This window comes from Salvelinus fontinalis, chromosome 7 (assembly GCF_029448725.1).
Source record: "Salvelinus fontinalis isolate EN_2023a chromosome 7, ASM2944872v1, whole genome shotgun sequence".
In the NCBI taxonomy this organism is placed as follows: domain Eukaryota; kingdom Metazoa; phylum Chordata; class Actinopteri; order Salmoniformes; family Salmonidae; genus Salvelinus; species Salvelinus fontinalis.
The window spans coordinates 53,163,175-53,182,896 of record NC_074671.1 but is presented as its reverse complement, the minus strand read 5'-3'; the positions used below and the strand labels follow the sequence as shown (position 1 = coordinate 53,182,896).

At 45.2% G+C, this 19,722-nt stretch overlaps 1 protein-coding gene across 2 annotated transcripts in view; it reads right to left on the bottom strand.

Moving 5' to 3' along the window:
• Nucleotides 1-1,205: 1,205 nt before the first annotated feature.
• Nucleotides 1,206-19,722, bottom strand: part of LOC129859673 (sodium channel protein type 2 subunit alpha-like) — a 38,634-nt gene continuing 20,117 nt past the window's right edge. For both annotated transcript variants that reach the window (XM_055929732.1, XM_055929733.1), the window contains exons 10-27: nucleotides 18,945-19,151; nucleotides 17,901-18,164; nucleotides 17,321-17,662; nucleotides 16,933-17,068; nucleotides 16,209-16,447; nucleotides 15,334-15,507; nucleotides 14,714-15,070; nucleotides 13,933-14,478; nucleotides 9,032-9,167; nucleotides 8,503-8,657; nucleotides 7,877-8,050; nucleotides 7,217-7,339; nucleotides 6,015-6,290; nucleotides 5,248-5,301; nucleotides 4,879-5,016; nucleotides 4,178-4,282; nucleotides 3,657-3,927; nucleotides 1,206-3,533 (exon numbers count right to left, since the gene is read on the bottom strand). In XM_055929732.1, coding sequence (XP_055785707.1) covers nucleotides 2,332-3,533; nucleotides 3,657-3,927; nucleotides 4,178-4,282; nucleotides 4,879-5,016; nucleotides 5,248-5,301; nucleotides 6,015-6,290; nucleotides 7,217-7,339; nucleotides 7,877-8,050; nucleotides 8,503-8,657; nucleotides 9,032-9,167; nucleotides 13,933-14,478; nucleotides 14,714-15,070; nucleotides 15,334-15,507; nucleotides 16,209-16,447; nucleotides 16,933-17,068; nucleotides 17,321-17,662; nucleotides 17,901-18,164; nucleotides 18,945-19,151 — 4,899 coding nt within the window. In that variant the 3' untranslated portion in view covers nucleotides 1,206-2,331. The remainder of the gene's footprint in view (nucleotides 3,534-3,656; nucleotides 3,928-4,177; nucleotides 4,283-4,878; nucleotides 5,017-5,247; nucleotides 5,302-6,014; nucleotides 6,291-7,216; nucleotides 7,340-7,876; nucleotides 8,051-8,502; nucleotides 8,658-9,031; nucleotides 9,168-13,932; nucleotides 14,479-14,713; nucleotides 15,071-15,333; nucleotides 15,508-16,208; nucleotides 16,448-16,932; nucleotides 17,069-17,320; nucleotides 17,663-17,900; nucleotides 18,165-18,944; nucleotides 19,152-19,722) is intronic.

Sequence of the window (19,722 nt, the reverse complement as noted above, 5' to 3'; positions counted from 1 at the left end):
AACAAGTGTATTCCATGGCTTCTGATCATGGTGTTTTTTTCTGATGCAGGGAAGGAGGGAAGGACAGGGGTTGGGAAGGGTATGCCTGCTCGCAGTAAGGTATTGTGGGTAGGCAGTTGGGAGACACTACTGATCAATCAAAAGCGGGGGAGCTGTGATGTAAGGTTGCCAAGCAACAGCAGGGGAGTATCTGGCGGCAGGTTCAGCAAAGTGTTTTGAGGCGGTAAGGGTGGGGGTAATCTCAATCTCTCCCCCTCTGTATACAGCTGATATATGTCTCCCTGCTGCCTATTGACCATTCAACATTCTAACAATAGATTGCATAACGCAACAGTTTAATCTGATTGAAAATATTCTGTGTACAAAGTATGCTTTCCAAAATCGGTTTTATTTTGGAAATCTTGATTTTGTGTTTTGTGGTCACATCTTTGGTTCTAGCAAAAATGTCACTCATCACACATTTGCAAATGTATATACATTTCAGTGTAACATGAAATTCAACCACATGGATGATCCCGTCAACCAAATATGCAGCAATCGTCATACTTTCTGATAGAGCATAGCTTAAAAGAGGAAGGTAACAGGTGTGTTCTTTATTCTTTTGAATGTTTTAATTCATGTTAGCAGATGAACTGATACTAGTCCTGACCTGCATGCCCTTCACTAACATACTAGCTGAAGGGAAAATGGCTGCCGATTGCTTTGTTTCATATCTACAGAAATGTGGACCATACAACTGTTTCATGTGTCAATGTGTGCAGATTGTAAAACAAGTTGTAGAAAAATGGCAACCTAAAAGTTACTTTTAAAAGCAACAGTAGCTACAGTAGAAGTGCTATTTATAATACTTGTAATACAAGTAAACCGTAGACCCCAGTCACACACTTTCACGCACACACACGCGCGTGCTCGCACGGATGCACACACACGTGTTTGCGCACACACACACACACGCTCACATAATACCCATTGGGGGGTGGCCATGAAAAGATCAAAAGTGCTCTTACATCAAATGGAAGTGTTATGCAAACTGTGGGTCCATATAGTACACCATACTATTTATAAATCGAACCAAATCACTATGTTGAAAGAATCAGGCTTTGAATTCAAATAATGAATGAACTATGAGTACAGTGTGCAGTACAGACGAGTGCTAAACTCAACGCCAGGTGTCATATGCACATATTATAATGGAGTTAGACATCTTTGGAAAAAGACCATCAATGTGTTCCCTTTATTATAATTTTGTTAGTCATCTTTCTTTACAAGAGTGCTTCAACAGAAACAAGGAGTGGAGAGAGAGAGAGAGAGAGAGAGATATTGAAATACATCTGTCATACACATTGCTTTATGACAATGAATGTCTACGAAAATGAAGATCTCATTGAATCCCTCTCAATGAATCTGTTGACATACATTCAGGATCTCTGTGTCCGTGGGCATGTTCATAGAAACAGCGAGGGGAGAACAACAGCAATTCATATAGATGTACAAGATATATCTTTACCAAGTGTCACCGATGATAGGTTGTGGAATTAAGCTTGTGCATAATGTAACGTTCACGTGATGAGTAACCTTGCCTGAGACCTGAAGACCTGGGTTAGTCTCAGACCTTACCTCAGCGGGCTAGCATAGTCTTGTGGTGTGCAGGAGACCCGGTTAGTTACATATACAGTACCTATGCTTATTCCCAGAGGGATACATGAAAACTGCTGCCTGAGAACAAATAGTTCTGGGAGTAACAAAACGTATATGTGGCGTTAGTATTGGAACATGGATTTGTTTAGTCGCTGCGTTTTTCTGTACATGGTGTTTTTACAACCGTGAAAAGCAGCGGACACATTCTCACAATTACACGATAAAACATTCCTTACCATTAACAAAAATGAAATTATACTAAAATGCAAGAACCTTAAGTAACACGGCGATCGTTATTCAAGACACTGGATGTATAATGGTAGCAGCAGCACTAGCTACAGAAAACTTCACAGTATACTCATGTGTGTCAGATAGTAACACTCTACAGAAAATCACAAGCGGTTTCGCAATGGCTTTTTGAGTTGCCATCTTTCACTTACTCCTGGCAGTGATACATAACAATAATCTTCCCCTGCCTTGTTACTATGTAACCCCCTGGAACAGTCCCCTTAAATGGCTCCAATCCTGCTCTCAGGCCTCAGCCTTAGCTAGCTACACATCAGTTTGGCCTAGCACCCAACACCACCACACCCCCTCCACCAAGACATTAGCATACATCGGTCCTCCAAATCTGTAAACACGTTTTTCTTCAAAGCGAACGTCTTAGTACTCATCATTTGTCCTTTTGTTCGCTTATTTATTTTGCTCTCTCAGATCTTTGTCTCTGTTCTCTTTCTCCCTCTTTTCTTTCGCATATTGGTCCTTTTCCAAATTTGTGGCACTGTTGTACGAAGGCAGCGAGGCGGTGGAGGGCGTCATGTCCGTTTTCTCAGTGAGGGTGGAGTTGTCCGCGGACTGTCCTATCACCAGCACCTCCTTGTCCTCCAGCTCATACATCACACTGCCTTTAGGCTGCTTCTTGTAGAGCTCTGCTGCTTTCTTCAGAGCGAGTCGGGCCAGGTAGCGCCTGAATGACCTCTGGATCACCAAGGCAGACATTTCTTCCTGTTTGCGCCGCAGGGTACTGGTGATGGGTTCATAGGAGACTTTGGAGGGGTTGGAGGCCATGAAGCGCTCCTCCATCTGGCCCCGGAGGAGGTCCAAGCCTTCACCCTCTCCCAGGACACGCTTGGTGAAGGCAAACAGGATGTCAAGGCAGTGGATGCGCTCCCCGCTGACCATGGGCAGATCCATTTTGATCAGCTGGATGTGGTTGGGCTTGGCCATTCGCAGCGGCGGGTCCAACGCGTCTGCAAAGTCCGACAGCTTGTGGTACTCCACGAACTGCGTGGCGTCCGGGTCGAAGCGCTCCCACACCTCGTAGAACATCTCAAAGTCGTCCTCGCTCAGCGGCTCGGCCGACTCCTCGGTGGCCACGCTGAAGTTCTCGAGGATGACGGCGATGTACATGTTGACCACGATGAGGAAACAGATGATGATGTAGCTGACGAAGAAGAACATGGCCACTGGCGGGTTGCCGCAGTTTCCCCGGTACAAGGTGCCCGGGTGCTCCATCTGGCTGTCACAGTCGGGCTCCTTCTTGTTGAGGATGGGCGCCAGGAGGCCGTCCCAGCCCGCCGACGTGGTGATCTGGAACAGGCAGAGCATGCTGTTGCCGAACGTCTCGAAGTTGAACATGTCGTCGATTCCCGCCTCGTGCTTGACGTAGGCGAAGTTGGACATGCCGAAGATGGCGTAGATGAACATGACCAGGAAGAGCAGGAGGCCAATGTTAAACAGGGCAGGAAGTGACATCATCAAGGCGAACAAAAGCGTCCGGATGCCCTTAGCGCCCTTGATGAGACGGAGGATGCGGCCGATTCTGGCAAGTCGGATGACTCGGAATAACGTTGGGGAAACAAAGTACTTCTCAATCAATTCTGATAAAAACATACCTGTAAGGACAGAGACAAAAACCACACCAATTAAACACATACAATTTCTCAGTTACAGCTCCAAACATTTATTCTGAATGCTACATTTCGATTCAAAAGACTATGAAGAGTCAGGGTTCTTACCTACGATTGAAAGTATGACAACGACAAAGTCAAACACGTTCCAGCCAATTGTGAAGTAGTAATGGCGGAGGGATATCATTTTGAGCATACACTCCCCAGTAAAGAGCACTATAAAGACAAAGTTAATCCAGTGGAGGATTTTTTCCCTCTCTGGTGTCTGGTCGTCCTCTTCCACCATCATAGTGACCATGTTGAGGCAGATGAGGATCATGATGACAATGTCAAAAGCCTGCTTCGTTATGAAGTCAAACACACAGCCTTGGAATGCATTCTAGAATGGAAAGACAGATGAAGGGAGAGAGAAAAACAGAGAGGTAGAGAGCGATAGAAATATATATATATTTAATCATCATTACTGCGAGAATTCAAAATAAATATTGATTTACATTTTTTGTTATTTTGCTTTCTCAAAGCAAATATTATTTCTTAAATATTAATTCTTAATCAGTCTTAAATATTTGAGCTACTGCTTGGTTGAATGGTTATTGTAATATCAACAGGTATCAATATCAATGTCAAACCGTTGGCCTGGGAATAGGCTTCTGGGGTTTCTTGGAGCCGAGCTTCTTCATGGCATTGTAGTATTTCTTTTGTTCCTCTGTCATGAAGATGTCCTGACCTCCAAAGTATAGGGAACAATACAAAACCTGGTAAAAACCTAACACACGGACACCCAGACCGTCTCTCTCTCTCTCTCAAGTTTCTTTCACTCATTGTTAGCTCAGGGCTAGGCGCGCTTTTCCGATCTCTCTCTCTCATCCCTCTCCTCTCGATATCTCTCAGGCTATTTTACGCTCTCTCCTCTTCCTCCTTGATCTGTCTTTCTTTTTCTCTTGTCTCCTCTGTCTCTGTATCACGGAGACTGCAGTCACAGTGTTAGCTCTCTTAACGACTGGAAGGTGAATGTGTGTGTGTATGTGTATGTGTATGTGTATGTGTATGTGTATGTGTGTGTGTATGTGTATGTGTATGTGTATGTGTATGTGTATGTGTGTATGTGTGTATGTGTGTATGTGTGTATGTGTGTCTGTGTCTGTGTGTGTGTGTGTGTGTGTGTGTGTGTGTGTGTGTGTGTGTGTGTGTGTGTGTGTGTGTGTGTGTGTGTGTACCTCGTATGCCTGCTGTATTTAGAATAATCTCTCAGCTAGCAGCAGGTTTGACAAAACACTGAGCTATCGATATCGCAGTGTATACGAACACCTGGTCACTACAGAATACGTATCTTTTTCTTCTGTTGGTTGAAGTTGTCAATGATGACACCAATGAAGAGGTTGAGAGTGAAGAAGGAGCCAAAGATGATGAAGATGACAAAGTACAGATACATGTAGAGGTTCTGTTCATATTGGGGCTGAAGTTCCACCTGAAACACAAACAAGAAAGATATACAGCAAAATGTTTCATCATTGCACATATTCAAGTCAAACCTTTATTTACAGGACATTCCTAAGGGAATAAACATTATTTTACGAAAGACATAAAAACACCAACATTCCAATAAAAAAATGTCAACTCAAAACCTTAAATACAAGAGTCAACCGGACTTTAAACTGTCAGCCATTCTCCATGACCAGAGCCCCAAAGAAACACGTACATTACGAGAGTCCACAGCTGCATACATGATGTCCATCCAACCTTTAAACGTTGCCTAGGAGCAGAGAACAGAATGAATTTCTCTCAGAGGGGTCACTCTCAAGTGGTTACTTACATCTGACTTCCCTGTTCCTTTGCTGCAGCCTTGCAGTCAGGCTCCGCTCCACTACTTTTGGTTAAGGAGAGCTATTTTGGTAGCAGGTAGAAAATATTAAATGAACACTCTGTGAAAGGTGCTACGCTATGTCTCAAACAAAAAATACTCTACACTGATTTAAAAGCACAAAAGTGGCATAAAAGGTCAAAAACAAGACTGCCATACAGGCATAAGGTATATACACTGAGTGTACAAAACATCAGGACCATCTTCCTAATATTGAGTTGCATCCCCTTTTGCCCTCAATTTGTCGGGGCGAGGTGTCGAAAGCATTCCGCAGGGATGCTGGCCCATTTTGACTCCAATGCTTCCCACAGTTGTGTCAAAATTGGCTGGATGTCCTTCGGATGGTGGACCATTCTTGATACACACGAGAAACTGTTGAGGGTGAAAAATCCAGCAGCGTTGCAGTTCTTGACACACTCAAATTCATCTGATCAGTCTATGTCATGGAAAGTCTATGTCATGGTTTTCCTAATGTTTTGTTCACTCAGTGTAAATGAACATTATATGCACAATTCATAATAACTACACTTTTAAACCAGCTTTATGCATAATCTTCCTGAACGCCAACAGACAACTGACCATGTCCTCATGCCTGTCCCACTCACCACTTGCAACAAGGCCAAGTACCCGGCCCCGACATTATCAAAGTTGATCTTGACATTCTTCCATCGGGCGCTGTCATTGGCCAGGGCCAGACAGTCGCTCTTGTTGTTGACCACCTCGATGGGAAAGGTCTCGTCGTTGGTGGTGTTGACGCAGTAGTAGTACTTCCCTGCGAACAGGTTGACGCCCATGATGCTGAAGATGAGCCAGAAGATGAGGCACACCAGCAGCACGTTCATGATGGACGGAATGGCACCCAGGAGGGCGTTCACCACCACCTGTCAATCAAAGACGACACGGTTAGAGGGCTCGATCAAACCGGTTCTCTGAGGTTTCTCTGGATAGGACTAGAAAGTAATGTGACAATGTGTTGAGTGAGATAAAGTCGAAGCTGAAATGCACACTCTTGTTACTCAAGAAAACATGTATTTCTAGGCTTATCCAAGAATCCTGGTTACCATAGATAATAACATATGCAATAATATTATAATAACGTATAGGGAGGGTGAATAGCGGTGGTAATATTTAAATATTGTGTTAGGTTTAGGAACACATGAGAATATGTGTACAGTATTTTCACTATGTTATTTTTAGTACAAAGCATTTTACGAGCACTACCACAAGAGTTTGACAGTTAACTATTTAAGGAAAGGAAACGGAAGGAAATGCTCTTTCAAAGGAGTGGCGACAGAGCACATTTAACCACTCAAAGTTAAAAAAGCAAAACAGAAAAAACCTTAGAAGAGTCAGGACGAAGTCACAACAGTGTTTACTGTAAATGAAAAGACACACAAAGAAAATAATTACACATCAAAAGGCCCCACCCAAGCAACATCGAGGCAGAGCAATGTTAGAATCTATCGACACAATGTGGAGAAAGTCATGCAGATACACACGAGAGACATATCTCGAAATCTAGCTCTGTACACAGGCATGCGCCCATTTAAAATACATCACTGGTGTCTATTTTCCTCCTTCTAGAAGCCTCAGCCATTTCAAAAGGACTGTGGCTAAGAATGCTACAAGATGTCAAATGTAACAAGGCATTCGTCTCCTAAAATAAGTTACATTTAGTTATGACATTTAGTTATTTTCAAAAGACTCAATCGCAGTGGACTTTACCATAACAAATATCCTAAAAGCTGCTTGAGAGGCTCTTTCTGTTTGCAGTTCAGCACGAAACATGTTCTCCAGTAACCCTTACCCTCATGCCCTCGAACCGTGACAAGGCCCTCAGGGGTCTTAAGGCTCGCAGTGTTCGTAGGGATTTAATGGCACTCAGCTCAGAGTAGCCTAACGCATTGGCTACCAAGCTCACCAGAGACACCTGAGAGAGAGAGAGAGAGAGAGAGAGAGAGAGAGAGAGAGAGAGAGAGAGAGAGAGAGAGAGAGAGAGAGAGAGAGAGAGAGAGAGAGAGAAAGAAAAACAGACAGAAAAGAGAGAGAGAGAGAGAGAGAGAGAGAGAGAGAAAGAAAGAAAGAAAAACAGAGAGAGAAAAATACAAAGAGAGAGAGAGAGAGAGAGAGAGAGAGAGAGAGAGAGAGAGAGAGAGAGAGAGAGAGAGAGAGAGAGAGAGAGAGAGAGAGAGAGAGAGAGAGAGAGAGAGAGAGAGAGAGAGAGAGAGAGAGAGAGAAATAAGCAATGTCATGAGAGACATTTGCAGAAGGAGAACTATGTGTGGTACATGGGTAAAAAATGTTATGGAATTTCCATTTTCCAATTGGTAAATGAATAATCACAAAATTAATCAAATCACTTTAAATTGCTATCCAAAGCTTAGATTTGAATTAATCTGCTGACAAAGCGTGTTCAAGGTCATTGCGTGTGCACGGAGTTCGGAATACAACTCCAGCAAATACATACATCAACAATGAGGAAGTCCAGCCAACACCAGGCGTTGGTGAAGTACTTCTTGAATCCATAGGCCACCCACTTCAGCAGCATCTCCAGGATGAAGATATAGGTGAAGACTTTGTCTGCGTACTCCAGCACAATTTTAATGGTCTTCCGCTGTTCTATGTAAATGTCTTCAAACGCCTACACAGAGACACAAACGAGAAATCAAGCATCAGATAGTTGATAGTGCCTGAGGTCTGGGCTAAGGTCATGTTTGTCAAGTGTTTTGAGTCACATAGGTTGGTGTTTTTTTGGTCAATTGTAGGGCTCTGAGTTTTTTCTGAACACAAGACATGGCCAGGAAATACTCTGGGCCCTAGTTATGCATATGGATCAGAGTTTTCCCTGTACGGACTCAACCCTACTGATGAGTACACTCTGACCAATCAACGTTTCAGTTTTCACTTCAAAACAGAAGTGTTAGGCTAACCAAGAAGCCATAAAGCTCATCTTCACTCTACATCAAAGTAAGCAGACTGTAATTATTTGACACTCACATTGTGATGTAAAGACAACTAGAGCACACGTTTACTTGACTTTTCTTAAAGGAGCGGTAGAACATTACACAGGCCAGGTGAGCAGCAGCCACTCACCAGAGCGCCACTGCTGAGCAGGATCATGAAAATGATTAAGGTCTCGAACCAGTTGTGTTCCACGATGATGAAGCACGTCTTCCTCAAGGTCCACCACATCTTCCACTTGCCCTCCTCAACGTTCACCTGGAAACACTGGAACCTGAGCACACAGCCTGGGAGAGACAGAGAGAAAGAGAGAGAGAGAGAGAGAGAGAGAGAGAGAGAGAGAGAGAGAGAGAGAGAGAGAGAGAGAGAGAGAGAGAGAGTGAGAGAGAGAGAGAGAGAGAGAGAAAGAGAAGATAAAATAATGCCTTGTCCTTGCCCGAAAGAAACTTCTCCTCACATTTTCCAAACAGTTTCCCCCCCCTATCAGAGCTTGGAATTCCCTATAGACTACTTCTGATGTGTGAAAGGACAAAGTATGTCAAAGATAAAACATTTGTCTCTGTCAGTCTCTCTCAAACCTTCCTCTCGCCAGTCCCTCTCTCCCTTCCCCCCCTTTCCCTCCTTCTTCCCCGTCCTCTGCTCCAGCCCCTCCCTCCCTCACCATCGGTGAAGCAGTTCTCTGGGTCCTCTGACTCCTCGTCCTCCAGCTCCACTGACTCAGCTCCATCCCCCGGGGGACCGATATCCACCGAGCTGCCCTCCGATGAGATAAGGTGCTGGGGCTCTATAGGTAGCTTCTGCAGGGGGGGGGGGGGGACACACAACCTTCTGAGCTACTAGAGATCTTGAGATTCTTGTAATGGTTCATTCTCCATTGTCATGGACTGTAACAGTACAGTAGTCTCACCAGATTCTTTGATCTGGACTGGAGACATGACTTTGGCTTAAATATAAACTCAGAGTTATACTCGTTTCATCATTATCATCATCATTACATGCAGCGTCGATCAAAAGTACCTACAGGCTTTGAGATCAGTTTGATCAGGGGAGATCCAATCACACTGTAGTATACAGCACCTGGTAGCAACAATACATGCTACAGGGAGAGGTTGGTGTTACAATGCACTGTGGGTATGTTTGATATCGGCTCAGACAGTCGAAGGGGGCATGCAGTATTCCAGTGCATTTCCAATCCTGAAATCGGAAAACAAGCAAGAGTGGGCTGACGGAATTTCATGTCCACTGAAAAATGACCCAGGATTTAGCATTTGATTGGCGGATAGCCCCATCGATCAAAAGACAATAACAAATCAATTCCCCCTCTTCCCTCCCTCCCCCAAAATACTGAACATTTTCCTCATTGACATGAAAACACATTTTTCCCAATCCTTAAAAAAGCACAAGCTTCGGTCTCTGTTTCGGTAAATAAATGGGTATTGCCACATTAGCTAACCAGCAAAAACCAGTACTGTGCACTGTTTACAAGACAGCATGTGGTCTGGAGCTATCATATAATAATAATAATATAATGAATACTAATATAACATTAGATGCATTGTGACCATGCTGCCCAGAAAACATACAGGGGAGATACAGCTAAATGGGGTACTCTAACAGGATTATCCACTGGAGACTAAGAGGAAATGTCCCTCCAAGAGGAAATAATGTTGGAGGGATCTCTAGGGCTGACTAGTAAAACTGTCACGACTTCCGCCGAATTCGGCCCTTCTCCTTGTTCGGGTGGTGTTCGGCGGTCGACGTCACCGGCTTTCTAGTCACCACCGATCCATGTTTCAGTTTCGTTTTGTTTTGTCTGTATCACACACACCTGGTTTCAATTCCCCTATCATGCTCCCTATTTAACCCTCTGGCATACATTTCTGTTCTGTCTGTGATTGTTTGTGTCGTTAGTGGTTGTTGTAGGTGCATGTTTGTTTGTGATTATTCCTATGTGGAATTTTGCGTGTATTTTGAGTAAACTCCGTTGTTTTACTCAACACCTGTGTCCTGCGCCTGACTCCGCTACATATCTGCACACAATCGCTGACAAAAACTGTCCTTATTCTTTGCTATTGGCAGGATAATCATTGGATTATAATACACACTTTGACATTAGAGCCCTGCAATCCATGCAAGTTATCCATAGTACAGTACTTGAGATTTTTTTATATTTAATCTACAAGCCGATTGGGCTCCCGAGTGGTGCAGCGGTCCAAGGCACTGCATCTCAGTGCTACAGACCCTGGTTCGATTCCAGGCTGTATCGCAACTGGCTGTGATTGGGAGTTCCATAGGGCGGCGCACAATTGGCCCAGCGTCGTTAGGGTTTGGCTGGGGTAGGCCGTCATTGTAAATAAGAATTTGTTCTTAACTGACTTGCCTAGTGAAATAAAAAATAAAAAAAGTGTTCTGTGTACTGTATGGTGAGAAGGCTTAGCTCTGTAGGTGGAATCCCTGTCCTGTTTGCATTGGTAAAACATGGTGCAATGTTTAGGGAGTCTGGCTGGCTGGTAGACAGAGGAGTAACATGCCATCAATACTAGACAGTGCAGCAGGTCTGATTGCCGTGGGACCCAGCTAATACGTAGTGTGAACGATGGAAGCATGCTACCCTACCCGCTCCACGTCCCTCCCGCCCCGAGATGCACAATGTTCCAGAAGGATCGGTGGTGCTCTCTCTCACACACATTATCTCTCTCTCTCTCTCTCTCTCTCTCTCTCTCAAAGACTATATATAAATTGAGTGTGCCCTCCTGACATGCTTTTGGAAGGCAATATGTAATTTGTGTCTTGATTTCACTTGGGTGTTTGCTATAATTGCTGCATCAGTTCAGTATGAACTTTGCTGACTATGCAACCGCTAATCTACCAGGGGTTCAAAGAGACTAATATTCAGACTCCAAAACATTCACTAGGTCTATACAGGGAGAACATGTAACCCTCGTGAGTTTAACCTAAAGTACTTCGGGCAAAACTCATTTATTTCATCTTTGTCTCTTCCTCTCCTCCTTTTCTCTCTTCATCAATTCTCTGTTATTTTTTCTCAATCTTGGGGTGGTTAATGCCATTCACCTCCAAAATCAATCAATACAAACCAAGCAAGGAAACCAGAAGCAAAAACATGTCACATGACTTCACCTATCAATTTGAAAAGTGGATGCAGCTCATTCGTAATGGTGTTGAAACTACAAAAAAGCCTGGTGATCAAATTAGAAATAAAGATATGAGATGAAAGGGGGGATAGAAGAAAAGAAAGGCCAGGGACTACAACAGAGGAAAGCAGTTGGGGAGGGTAGTCAGGCAGAGAACAAAAGAATAGGCAATCCATTGAAAAAAATGCAAGATAAGTCTTGGTTGGTTCTGTAAAATGGCATAGGCAGTCTTCATGGTTAGTGCTATGTAGAATAAAATGGTCTTACAAGTCTCCTCTCTCTCACTGACAACCTTGTGAGCGTCTGTAACACAGCTGCAATAACAAACGGTGGGTTAAGCAAGGTACAGTGATACAACCATGAGCCAGCTCATAATGTACAGTACAACCTCGATGTCTGTTTTCATCAATCAGCTGCAAGGCACATAAGGACACAGGTTATCCACAGAGAAACACTTTAGAAGACAAGGCTAATATAGAATAGGATTAAACAGTTTGTGAGGACGACAATTGACCTTGTACTGTTCGTAGCCCAAAATCACACTCACACACACACGGTTTATGATCCCGTTCCCAAATAAATAGTCTAATTTGAAGCTATTATTTATAAGGGAGAAGGGGGATCAGCAGCTGGCATCTAATCCATATTTGTTGCATGGAGTCATGGCCAGAAACAGACCAGGCTAGCTTTCTCTAAGAACTGAAGGAGTTGGCTGGGTGCAGGTTGGCGACACTTCTGTAGGTCGGCTCAGCTCCACTCCACTCCCTGTACTTGGCTCTGGTCTGGAGATGTGGGGGCGGGGCTACAGAGCCCAGAAGGCCCTCTTACCCTCCGAGCCTAACGTGACATTATGTCTTTGAAGCAGACACACATCTTATTTTCAACATCTGCTCCAGAATGTTGTGTGTGTGTGTGTGTGTGTGTGTGTGTGTGTGTGTGTGTGTGTGTGTGTGTGTGTGTGTGTGGGGGCCAGTGAGTGGGGTATTTTAAGTCCTTTATCTTTCTTCCGGCCTTAATTTACAGTCTATTAAACATGTCATAAAAATGTGGTTTATTTTAAAATCTCACTGGTGTGATTTCTAATGAAAGGGATTCAATGTGTGAGAAATGAGCCCCCACACACATCCGTGAGCCCCCACACACATCCGTGAGCCTCCACACACATCCGTGAACACCCACACACACACACTTCACTTCGCTTCACCCTTTGCAAGGACGCTGCACTAAACAATTTCTTTCAACAAGCGCATATAATAGTGAAGACCTATTTGCCCGCCTGTATACTCAGTCAACCAGATAACACACACATCAGCCCATTATAGATATCTAATGAGAACATCCAGAAACGACCTGCTACTTGGGCCATAGGCCATTCTGACTCATTATCTGTAGTCAATCATCGTCAAATGTCAAATGTATTTATAAACCCCTTCTTACATCAGCTGACATCACAAAGTGCTGTACAGAAACCCAGCCTAAAACCCCGAACAGGAAGCAATGCAGGTGTAGAAGCAGTGACTGTACTGTCCTCTCATGCTACGTCATTATTTTGACTCCTAGGGCTTTATAACAGTATGCAACTCCCTGGATAGTGGACTAGGCTACAGAGACTTGGTGCAATGACTCAATGAGTCAGCAAAATATCTAGCTGGTAACTGCCTCTGGAAAGTCTGGAGTTCTCAGATTCTATCCATTGATGCGTAGTGGTAAAATAATCAGTGAACAAAGTAACGCTGTCTGTATTTCCAATGCATTTTTCCACTTTAGGCGGGTAAACGCCTGGCAAGATGAAAAGGTGGTGTGAACGCCGATTATGTGCGTTTCCCTTCCACTTCACCACTGATTCTGTATACAGATCTACGTCAAACACAGCAGACCTGGGTCAAATACATATGACGAAAACGATGAAATACCATAGAGTTGCGCTGTATTTAGCTGGCCTGACAAAATGGAACCAATGGCACAGTCCCAAAAGTGTAAACCAATGGAATAGTCCAAAAGGTGTAAACAAATAAGCCTTGTTTAACCATCCTGATCTCCTGAGCTCACATTCTGTTTCACTACACATGACACGTAACGGGAGCACGCACGGTTAGTTCTGGTTCACAAGGCTAGTAAACCAATGGAACAATCCCAATAGTGTTAACTGAAGAAATCGTCCCAAAAGTGTAAACCAATGGAATTGTCCCAAAAGTACAAACCAATGGAATAGTCCCAAAAGCGCTCACTCTGCTTAAGGTCAAGCTAAATCATGGCATCTCCAGTAACACAGACACCACTCAGAACTAACACAGACACCACTCAAAACTAACACAGACACCACTCAAATATACCACAATTAAAAGATGTGATGTGACTGTGCTCGTTGCTACTTAACAGAGCGAGTCTCTAGTCAAACCTCCTCTCTTACCTCTTTGCTGCCCATCGACATTTCCTCGGAGGCCGACTCGCTGCTGAAGTCCTCCGTGATAGTGGTCTCAAAGTCCGACTCGCACACCGCGATGGGCACGCTCACCGTCAGGCTGGGGTTGTGGATGAACGACATGTAGTTGTACTCTTCCTTTGGGTAATTCTCCGTACTGTCTCCTAACCCCACCCCCAACCCCCCTCCGGGCCGCCCGTTCCCCTCCTTCAGATAGACCCCACTCGGATCTTTAGTGATCTCGACCAACATGTGTTTTGAGTTGCAGTTGTCCCCCTTGCCGTTGATGGAGCTGTGGAGCTCGTCCAGGGTCTTACCCCCCTCCAGTGACCCCCCCTTGACCCCTTTGGTGGCTCCGCCCCCGAGGAACAGGCTCTGGATAACCTGGCGGATGGCCACCTTGACCCAGGCCACGCCCCTCTGGATGCGGCCCACAGCGATCTGCAGGTTGTTCATCTCGCTGTCGTCGTCCGTGGCCGCCAGGTTGTCGGCGCTGAAGGAGCTGAGCAGCAAGGCCAGGAACAGATTCAGGACCTGTAGAGACAGAGGGATGAAAGGAGTCAATTTTGATCTGGGTTCAGTTGTTAATATGGAGATTCAGTTCAAATTGAAAATTGCATATCACGTAAATATGGCAATGCTTTAAACATATTTGCGGCACCATTGTCAAACACAAATTGACCAAGAAAGATTCATCACAAGTACAGTGATATCATCCATAGGTATGGGGATTTTGGGATATACAATGACTAACAGCAAAAACACCTACCACCAGGTTCCCTATAACCATGACCATCATAAAAACGATGAGGCACATGCTCTGGCCAGCCACCTCCATACAGTCCCACATGGTCTCGATCCACTCCCCACACAGCACCCGGAACACGATGAGGAACGAGTGGAAGAAGTCATGCATGTGCCAGCGCGGCAGCTGGCAGTTGTCTGCGATCTTACACACACACTCCTTGTAGCTCTTGCCGAACAGCTGCATGCCCACCACGGCGAAGATGAACACGATGATGGCTAGGACCAGTGTCAAATTACCCAGCGCTCCCACCGAGTTACCGATGATCTTGATCAGCATGTTCAGGGTGGGCCAAGACTTGGCCAGCTTGAACACCCTCAACTGTTGACAAGAAGAATCACATGAGGAGTTTTGTTGTTCCTGGTTGTGGCTACGGTATTAATATCTAGCTAGCATCAATCAACAAAGGATGAAGATGAATATTACCAGTGTATCAAGGAGTACGTAAAAGAAAGGGCATCTGTCATTCAGCTAAGGGGGGTAGTATAGTTCTGTTTCCTGTAGAAATGTGGCAACTAGAAGGTACACAATCTGCTCTGACAGGGTCAACTCGGGAGAAACTGGTGTCAGAAGTGGGATCTTACCAATCGGAAAGACCGGAGCACAGACAGGCCCTCTACATTGGCCAGACCGAGTTCCATCAGACTCAGACTGACGATGATGCCGTCAAATATGTTCCATCCCTGTTGAAAGTAGTAGTAGGGGTCCAGAGCGATTAGCTTGAAACCCATCTCAGCCGTGAAGATGCCTGTAAACACCTACACAGAGACAGAGACAGAGACAGTAGTTAGATTTGAGCACGGTTAGAAATATTTCCAGAGAATGAGTGTTAGTGGTTGTGTGGGTAGTGTGTGGGTTAAGCTTGGCTAGCCATACATATTTGTACCTATGGATAGTGGATAGATGTACATCTCTGTATACAGTTTCAATAGTATGTGGCCAACTTGGTGGCTCTGAATCTTCTAAAATAGACTTAGACAATGAAACTGTGAAAAATAACAGATTGGGGATTTGGAAGATGCCATGTGTGACTTTGAGGAGAAGATATATCAGGTGCAAGAAACTTTCCTTACAAATTCCTTAGAAATGAAAAAAGCAGCAGCGGACATTTCTGAACTCTTATCCAACAGACCTGTACATCCATGAATGGATCTCTATCATTTGTAACTGTTTCTGATGTATGTATTGTGAAGTATTGTTCAATAGATGTACTATGTAAGGCATTTATTTATCTGTGTTTCTATTTCACAATTCATTTTACTTATGCTATCAGATTGCTGAGTGAAGGGTTTGGGTGTAAAAAAATATCTAAATATATATGATGTATTGTATGAAGTAAAAAATATACAATTAGAAATGGCTGTTAGGGGAGAAACTCATCCCAGTAACAGTCTTTCTTTAACAGCTTTATATTTCGATAAAGCCTTGAAAGTTTACATCAATAATATCAAACACTTACCAAGTTCCCGACAGAGAGGACATGATTGAACTCCTTGGTCATGGGATAATGTTCCATGGCCATGAAGAGGGTGTTGAGGACGATACAGACGGTGATGGCCAGGTCCACGAAGGGGTCCATCACCACTGTGTTGACGATCCCCTTGAAACTCAACCACATAGGACAGCAGTCCCAGATCAGATAGGTGTTGGCAAACTTATACCAGCATGGTGGACACTTCTGCCTGGACTCTTCAAGCTCTGGAAAGGGTTAAAACAGACACATTTTGGTGTCATTTTCCTCCTTTTTTTCTTTTTTTTAAACTATTTAGTCATTTAGCAGATGCTCTTCTCCAGAGCGACTTACAGGAGCAATTAAGGTTAAGTGCCTTGCTCAGGGGCACAGACAGATTTTTCACCCAGTCGGCTCAGGGATTTGAACCAGCGACCTTTCGGTTACTGGCTCAATGCTTTTAAACGCTAAGCTACCTGCCGCCTGTTGGCATGTATACATGTCCACATTTTGGCTATAAGGCATTATGACTTGTTATAAGCACGTATAAGAAGTATCAAATATCATATAGTTAACTTTCAGGAAAGTGCTATCGTGCTTTTATCATACTAAGGAGGACACTTCATTGATGGCATACGCATTATAATGTGTTGTAGGCTATGAGTCTTCAAGGTGTTCGGTTCACCGGTCTGGTATAAAAACATATTATTGAATAACTTGGTGTGACACCAACCCTCCATGGTGTTGGTGAGAATACTGGCCACACTCATAGCTCTGGCTCTGGCTCTGTCTGGCTCATCTAGGTAGGACATGGAAGCCTGGCGAGACCTCCTCTTCTTCAGCCTCATCTCAGAGTCAGTGGTTGTCCTCTGGAGATCAAGAAACATCTGGAAGAGTTATTCAGTGTACGGACTAGGTGGCCTGTAAGGGACTCCTGACCCTAACCATGACTATACCAACAATGTTGGCTTCACTTCAAATAGTATTTCTTTTCTGTCAAATACTTTAGCTGGGCAATGCAATCAACGGAATAATCCCAAAAGTGCAAACCTGGTCATCTGGCTCAATCAAAAGAAAAGTAATAATATTTGGAGCCTGGACTGATAAAAACTATAGGTCACCTCAGGCAGGAGCAGTCCTACAGGCGAGGTGGGCACCGAGGTCCCTCCCACTAGCGAGACGACGCCGTTACAGTCCACGGTGCAGTGCATCTTGCCGTTGGAGGGCAGCAGGACGCGCTGAGGGGCCAGGCTAGTCTGACTCACCATGCTGGAGCGGCGCTCGATACGGCAAGGCACGAACAGGGAGCCGCGGCGGCTGTCGGTGTCCTCGAACGTGCTTTGCTCGTCATCGGCGAAGTCGTTATCGGAGACCACATCGCGGGCGCGGCCTCGGAAGCTAAACAGGCTAGCTCGGCTGTTCCTCCTCGGGGAGAAGAGGGAGCCGCGGATACTGAGGAGAGACTGGTGGAAGGGGAGAGGGAGAGGGAGGAAAGAAAGAAAGGGGAGAGGAGAGAAAGGTATCAGTACTGAAAAAGAGGAGGAGGATGGAGGTTAGGGAGACGATGAAATGGAAGAAAGGAGATCAACATGATTGGAGTGACTCAGTGGACACTCCGCCCAGTGGAGTGATGAGGAAGATGATGGTAATGAGGACAATGGTGACTAAGACTATGACCCTTTCCCCTCACTGTGTACTCGCCTGGTTGGGTGAGGAGCATCTCTTCTCGTAGGACAGCCGGTTGGCATCTATCGAAAACCGGAAGCTTAACCTCTTGGTACTGTCCTCCGACTCGGACTTGTGGAACTTCTTGTGCTCGCCCCTCTCTTTTCTCTTCTTCTGATGGTTCATTCTCTCCTTGGCGCTCTTGGAGCTGAGTTTGGAGGTCCCTGAGGAGGCTTCTGTGGAGGGCCCCCCTCTCTCGCTGTACTCTCCGTGGCTCTCTGTGGCTGCTGCCACGGCAACCTGCCAGCCAATCACACACAAGCACAGTTGTCACGGCAACCGGGCACCCGTCTTTGGTGGCCAGAGCACAGAGCAGAACAGCAGGCAACACAAATACCCAAATCAGCTTCAAAGAACTTCTAAAAATGGAGGCCTGTGTTTTGTCCCACAAACTGACTGTTTTCCTAACGAAACTGGCAAAGACTAAAAGGTTATCTGTTCCGGAAGCAAGTGAACAACCCAATTGCTCTTTAAATTAATAACAAGCCCTGCATAACCTGAATCACTGTGGATTCATTTACAACAACAAAAAGCATGGGAGACAAAGTCATTCATTTTTCAAAAGCAACCATGCATATACTCAGTATATAAAATCTTCGTGATATCCATGTTTTTGTTATTATTGTATTGCTGGACACTTGGTCAAGCTGTTATTGTAAATAAGACATTATATGTAGCAGATGGAACCTCCCTCCCTACACGGAAGCTAATGCTGTACTACCAATAACGCACAGAGGAGTTATTCCTTCTCTATCTACCTCTTGTTTCCATAGTAATGGAGCACCCTTGTCTGTAGAAGCTTGACACCAAGCAAGCACCAAGACATACTTATGTAAGAGAGGATTATGGACTTAAGAGAGAAGGGCCATAGAGGGCAGGGTAGGGAAAGACAGAGAAAGACAGGGAGGACTTTGGCTGTGTCGTCGCTCTGGATAAGACGGTCTCTCTAATGACTCAAAGGCAAATTATAAAAAAAGTCAAGCTCTGCAAGCAAATGCACAAGCAGAAATCAGCCAATACCAATGCCTCCTCCTGCTGTCTCTTGAGCTGCTCCAGCATAGCCTGGAACTCCTCCTCCTTCTGGGCTGCCTCCTCTATGGTGGCCTGGTTCTGCTCATCGTAGGCCATGGCCACCACAGCCAGGATCAGGTTGACCAGGTAGAAGGAACCCAGGAAGATCACCAACACAAAGAAGATCATGTAGGGCTTCCCCGCCGCTCGCAGGGTCTAAGAGGGAGGGAGAGAGAGAGGGACGGTGGAGGGAGAGAGGGGGAGGAAGAGAGAAGGAGACAAAGAGAGAGTGAGAGAGAGAGAGAAAGGGATGGTGGGGGGAGAGAAAGGGGGAGGGAGGGAGGGGAGGGAGACAGAGAAGAAACGAGGGAGATAGAGATAGGGAGGTAGGTAGTTAGGGAGGGGAAAGAGGGAGAGATAGATGGAGGGGAGGGAGAGAGAGAGATGGTGGAGGGAGAGAGGGGGAGGAAGAGAGGAGACAGAGAGAGAGTGAGAGAGAGAGTGAGAGAGAGGGATAGAGGGAGGGGAGTGAGAGAGAGATGGTGGAGGGAGAGAGGGGGAGGAAGAGAGGGAAGAGAGAGAGAGTGAGAGAGAGAGAGATAGAGAGAGAGAGAGAGGGGGAGAGAGAGAGAGAGAGAGAGGGATAGAGGGGGGGAGGGAGAGAGAGAGAGACGGTGGAGGGAGAGAGGGGGAGGAAGAGAGAAGGAGACAGAGAGAGAGAGAGGGATAGAGGGAGGGAAGGGAGAGAGAGAGGGAGAGAGGGAGGGGAGGGAGAGAGGGATAGAGG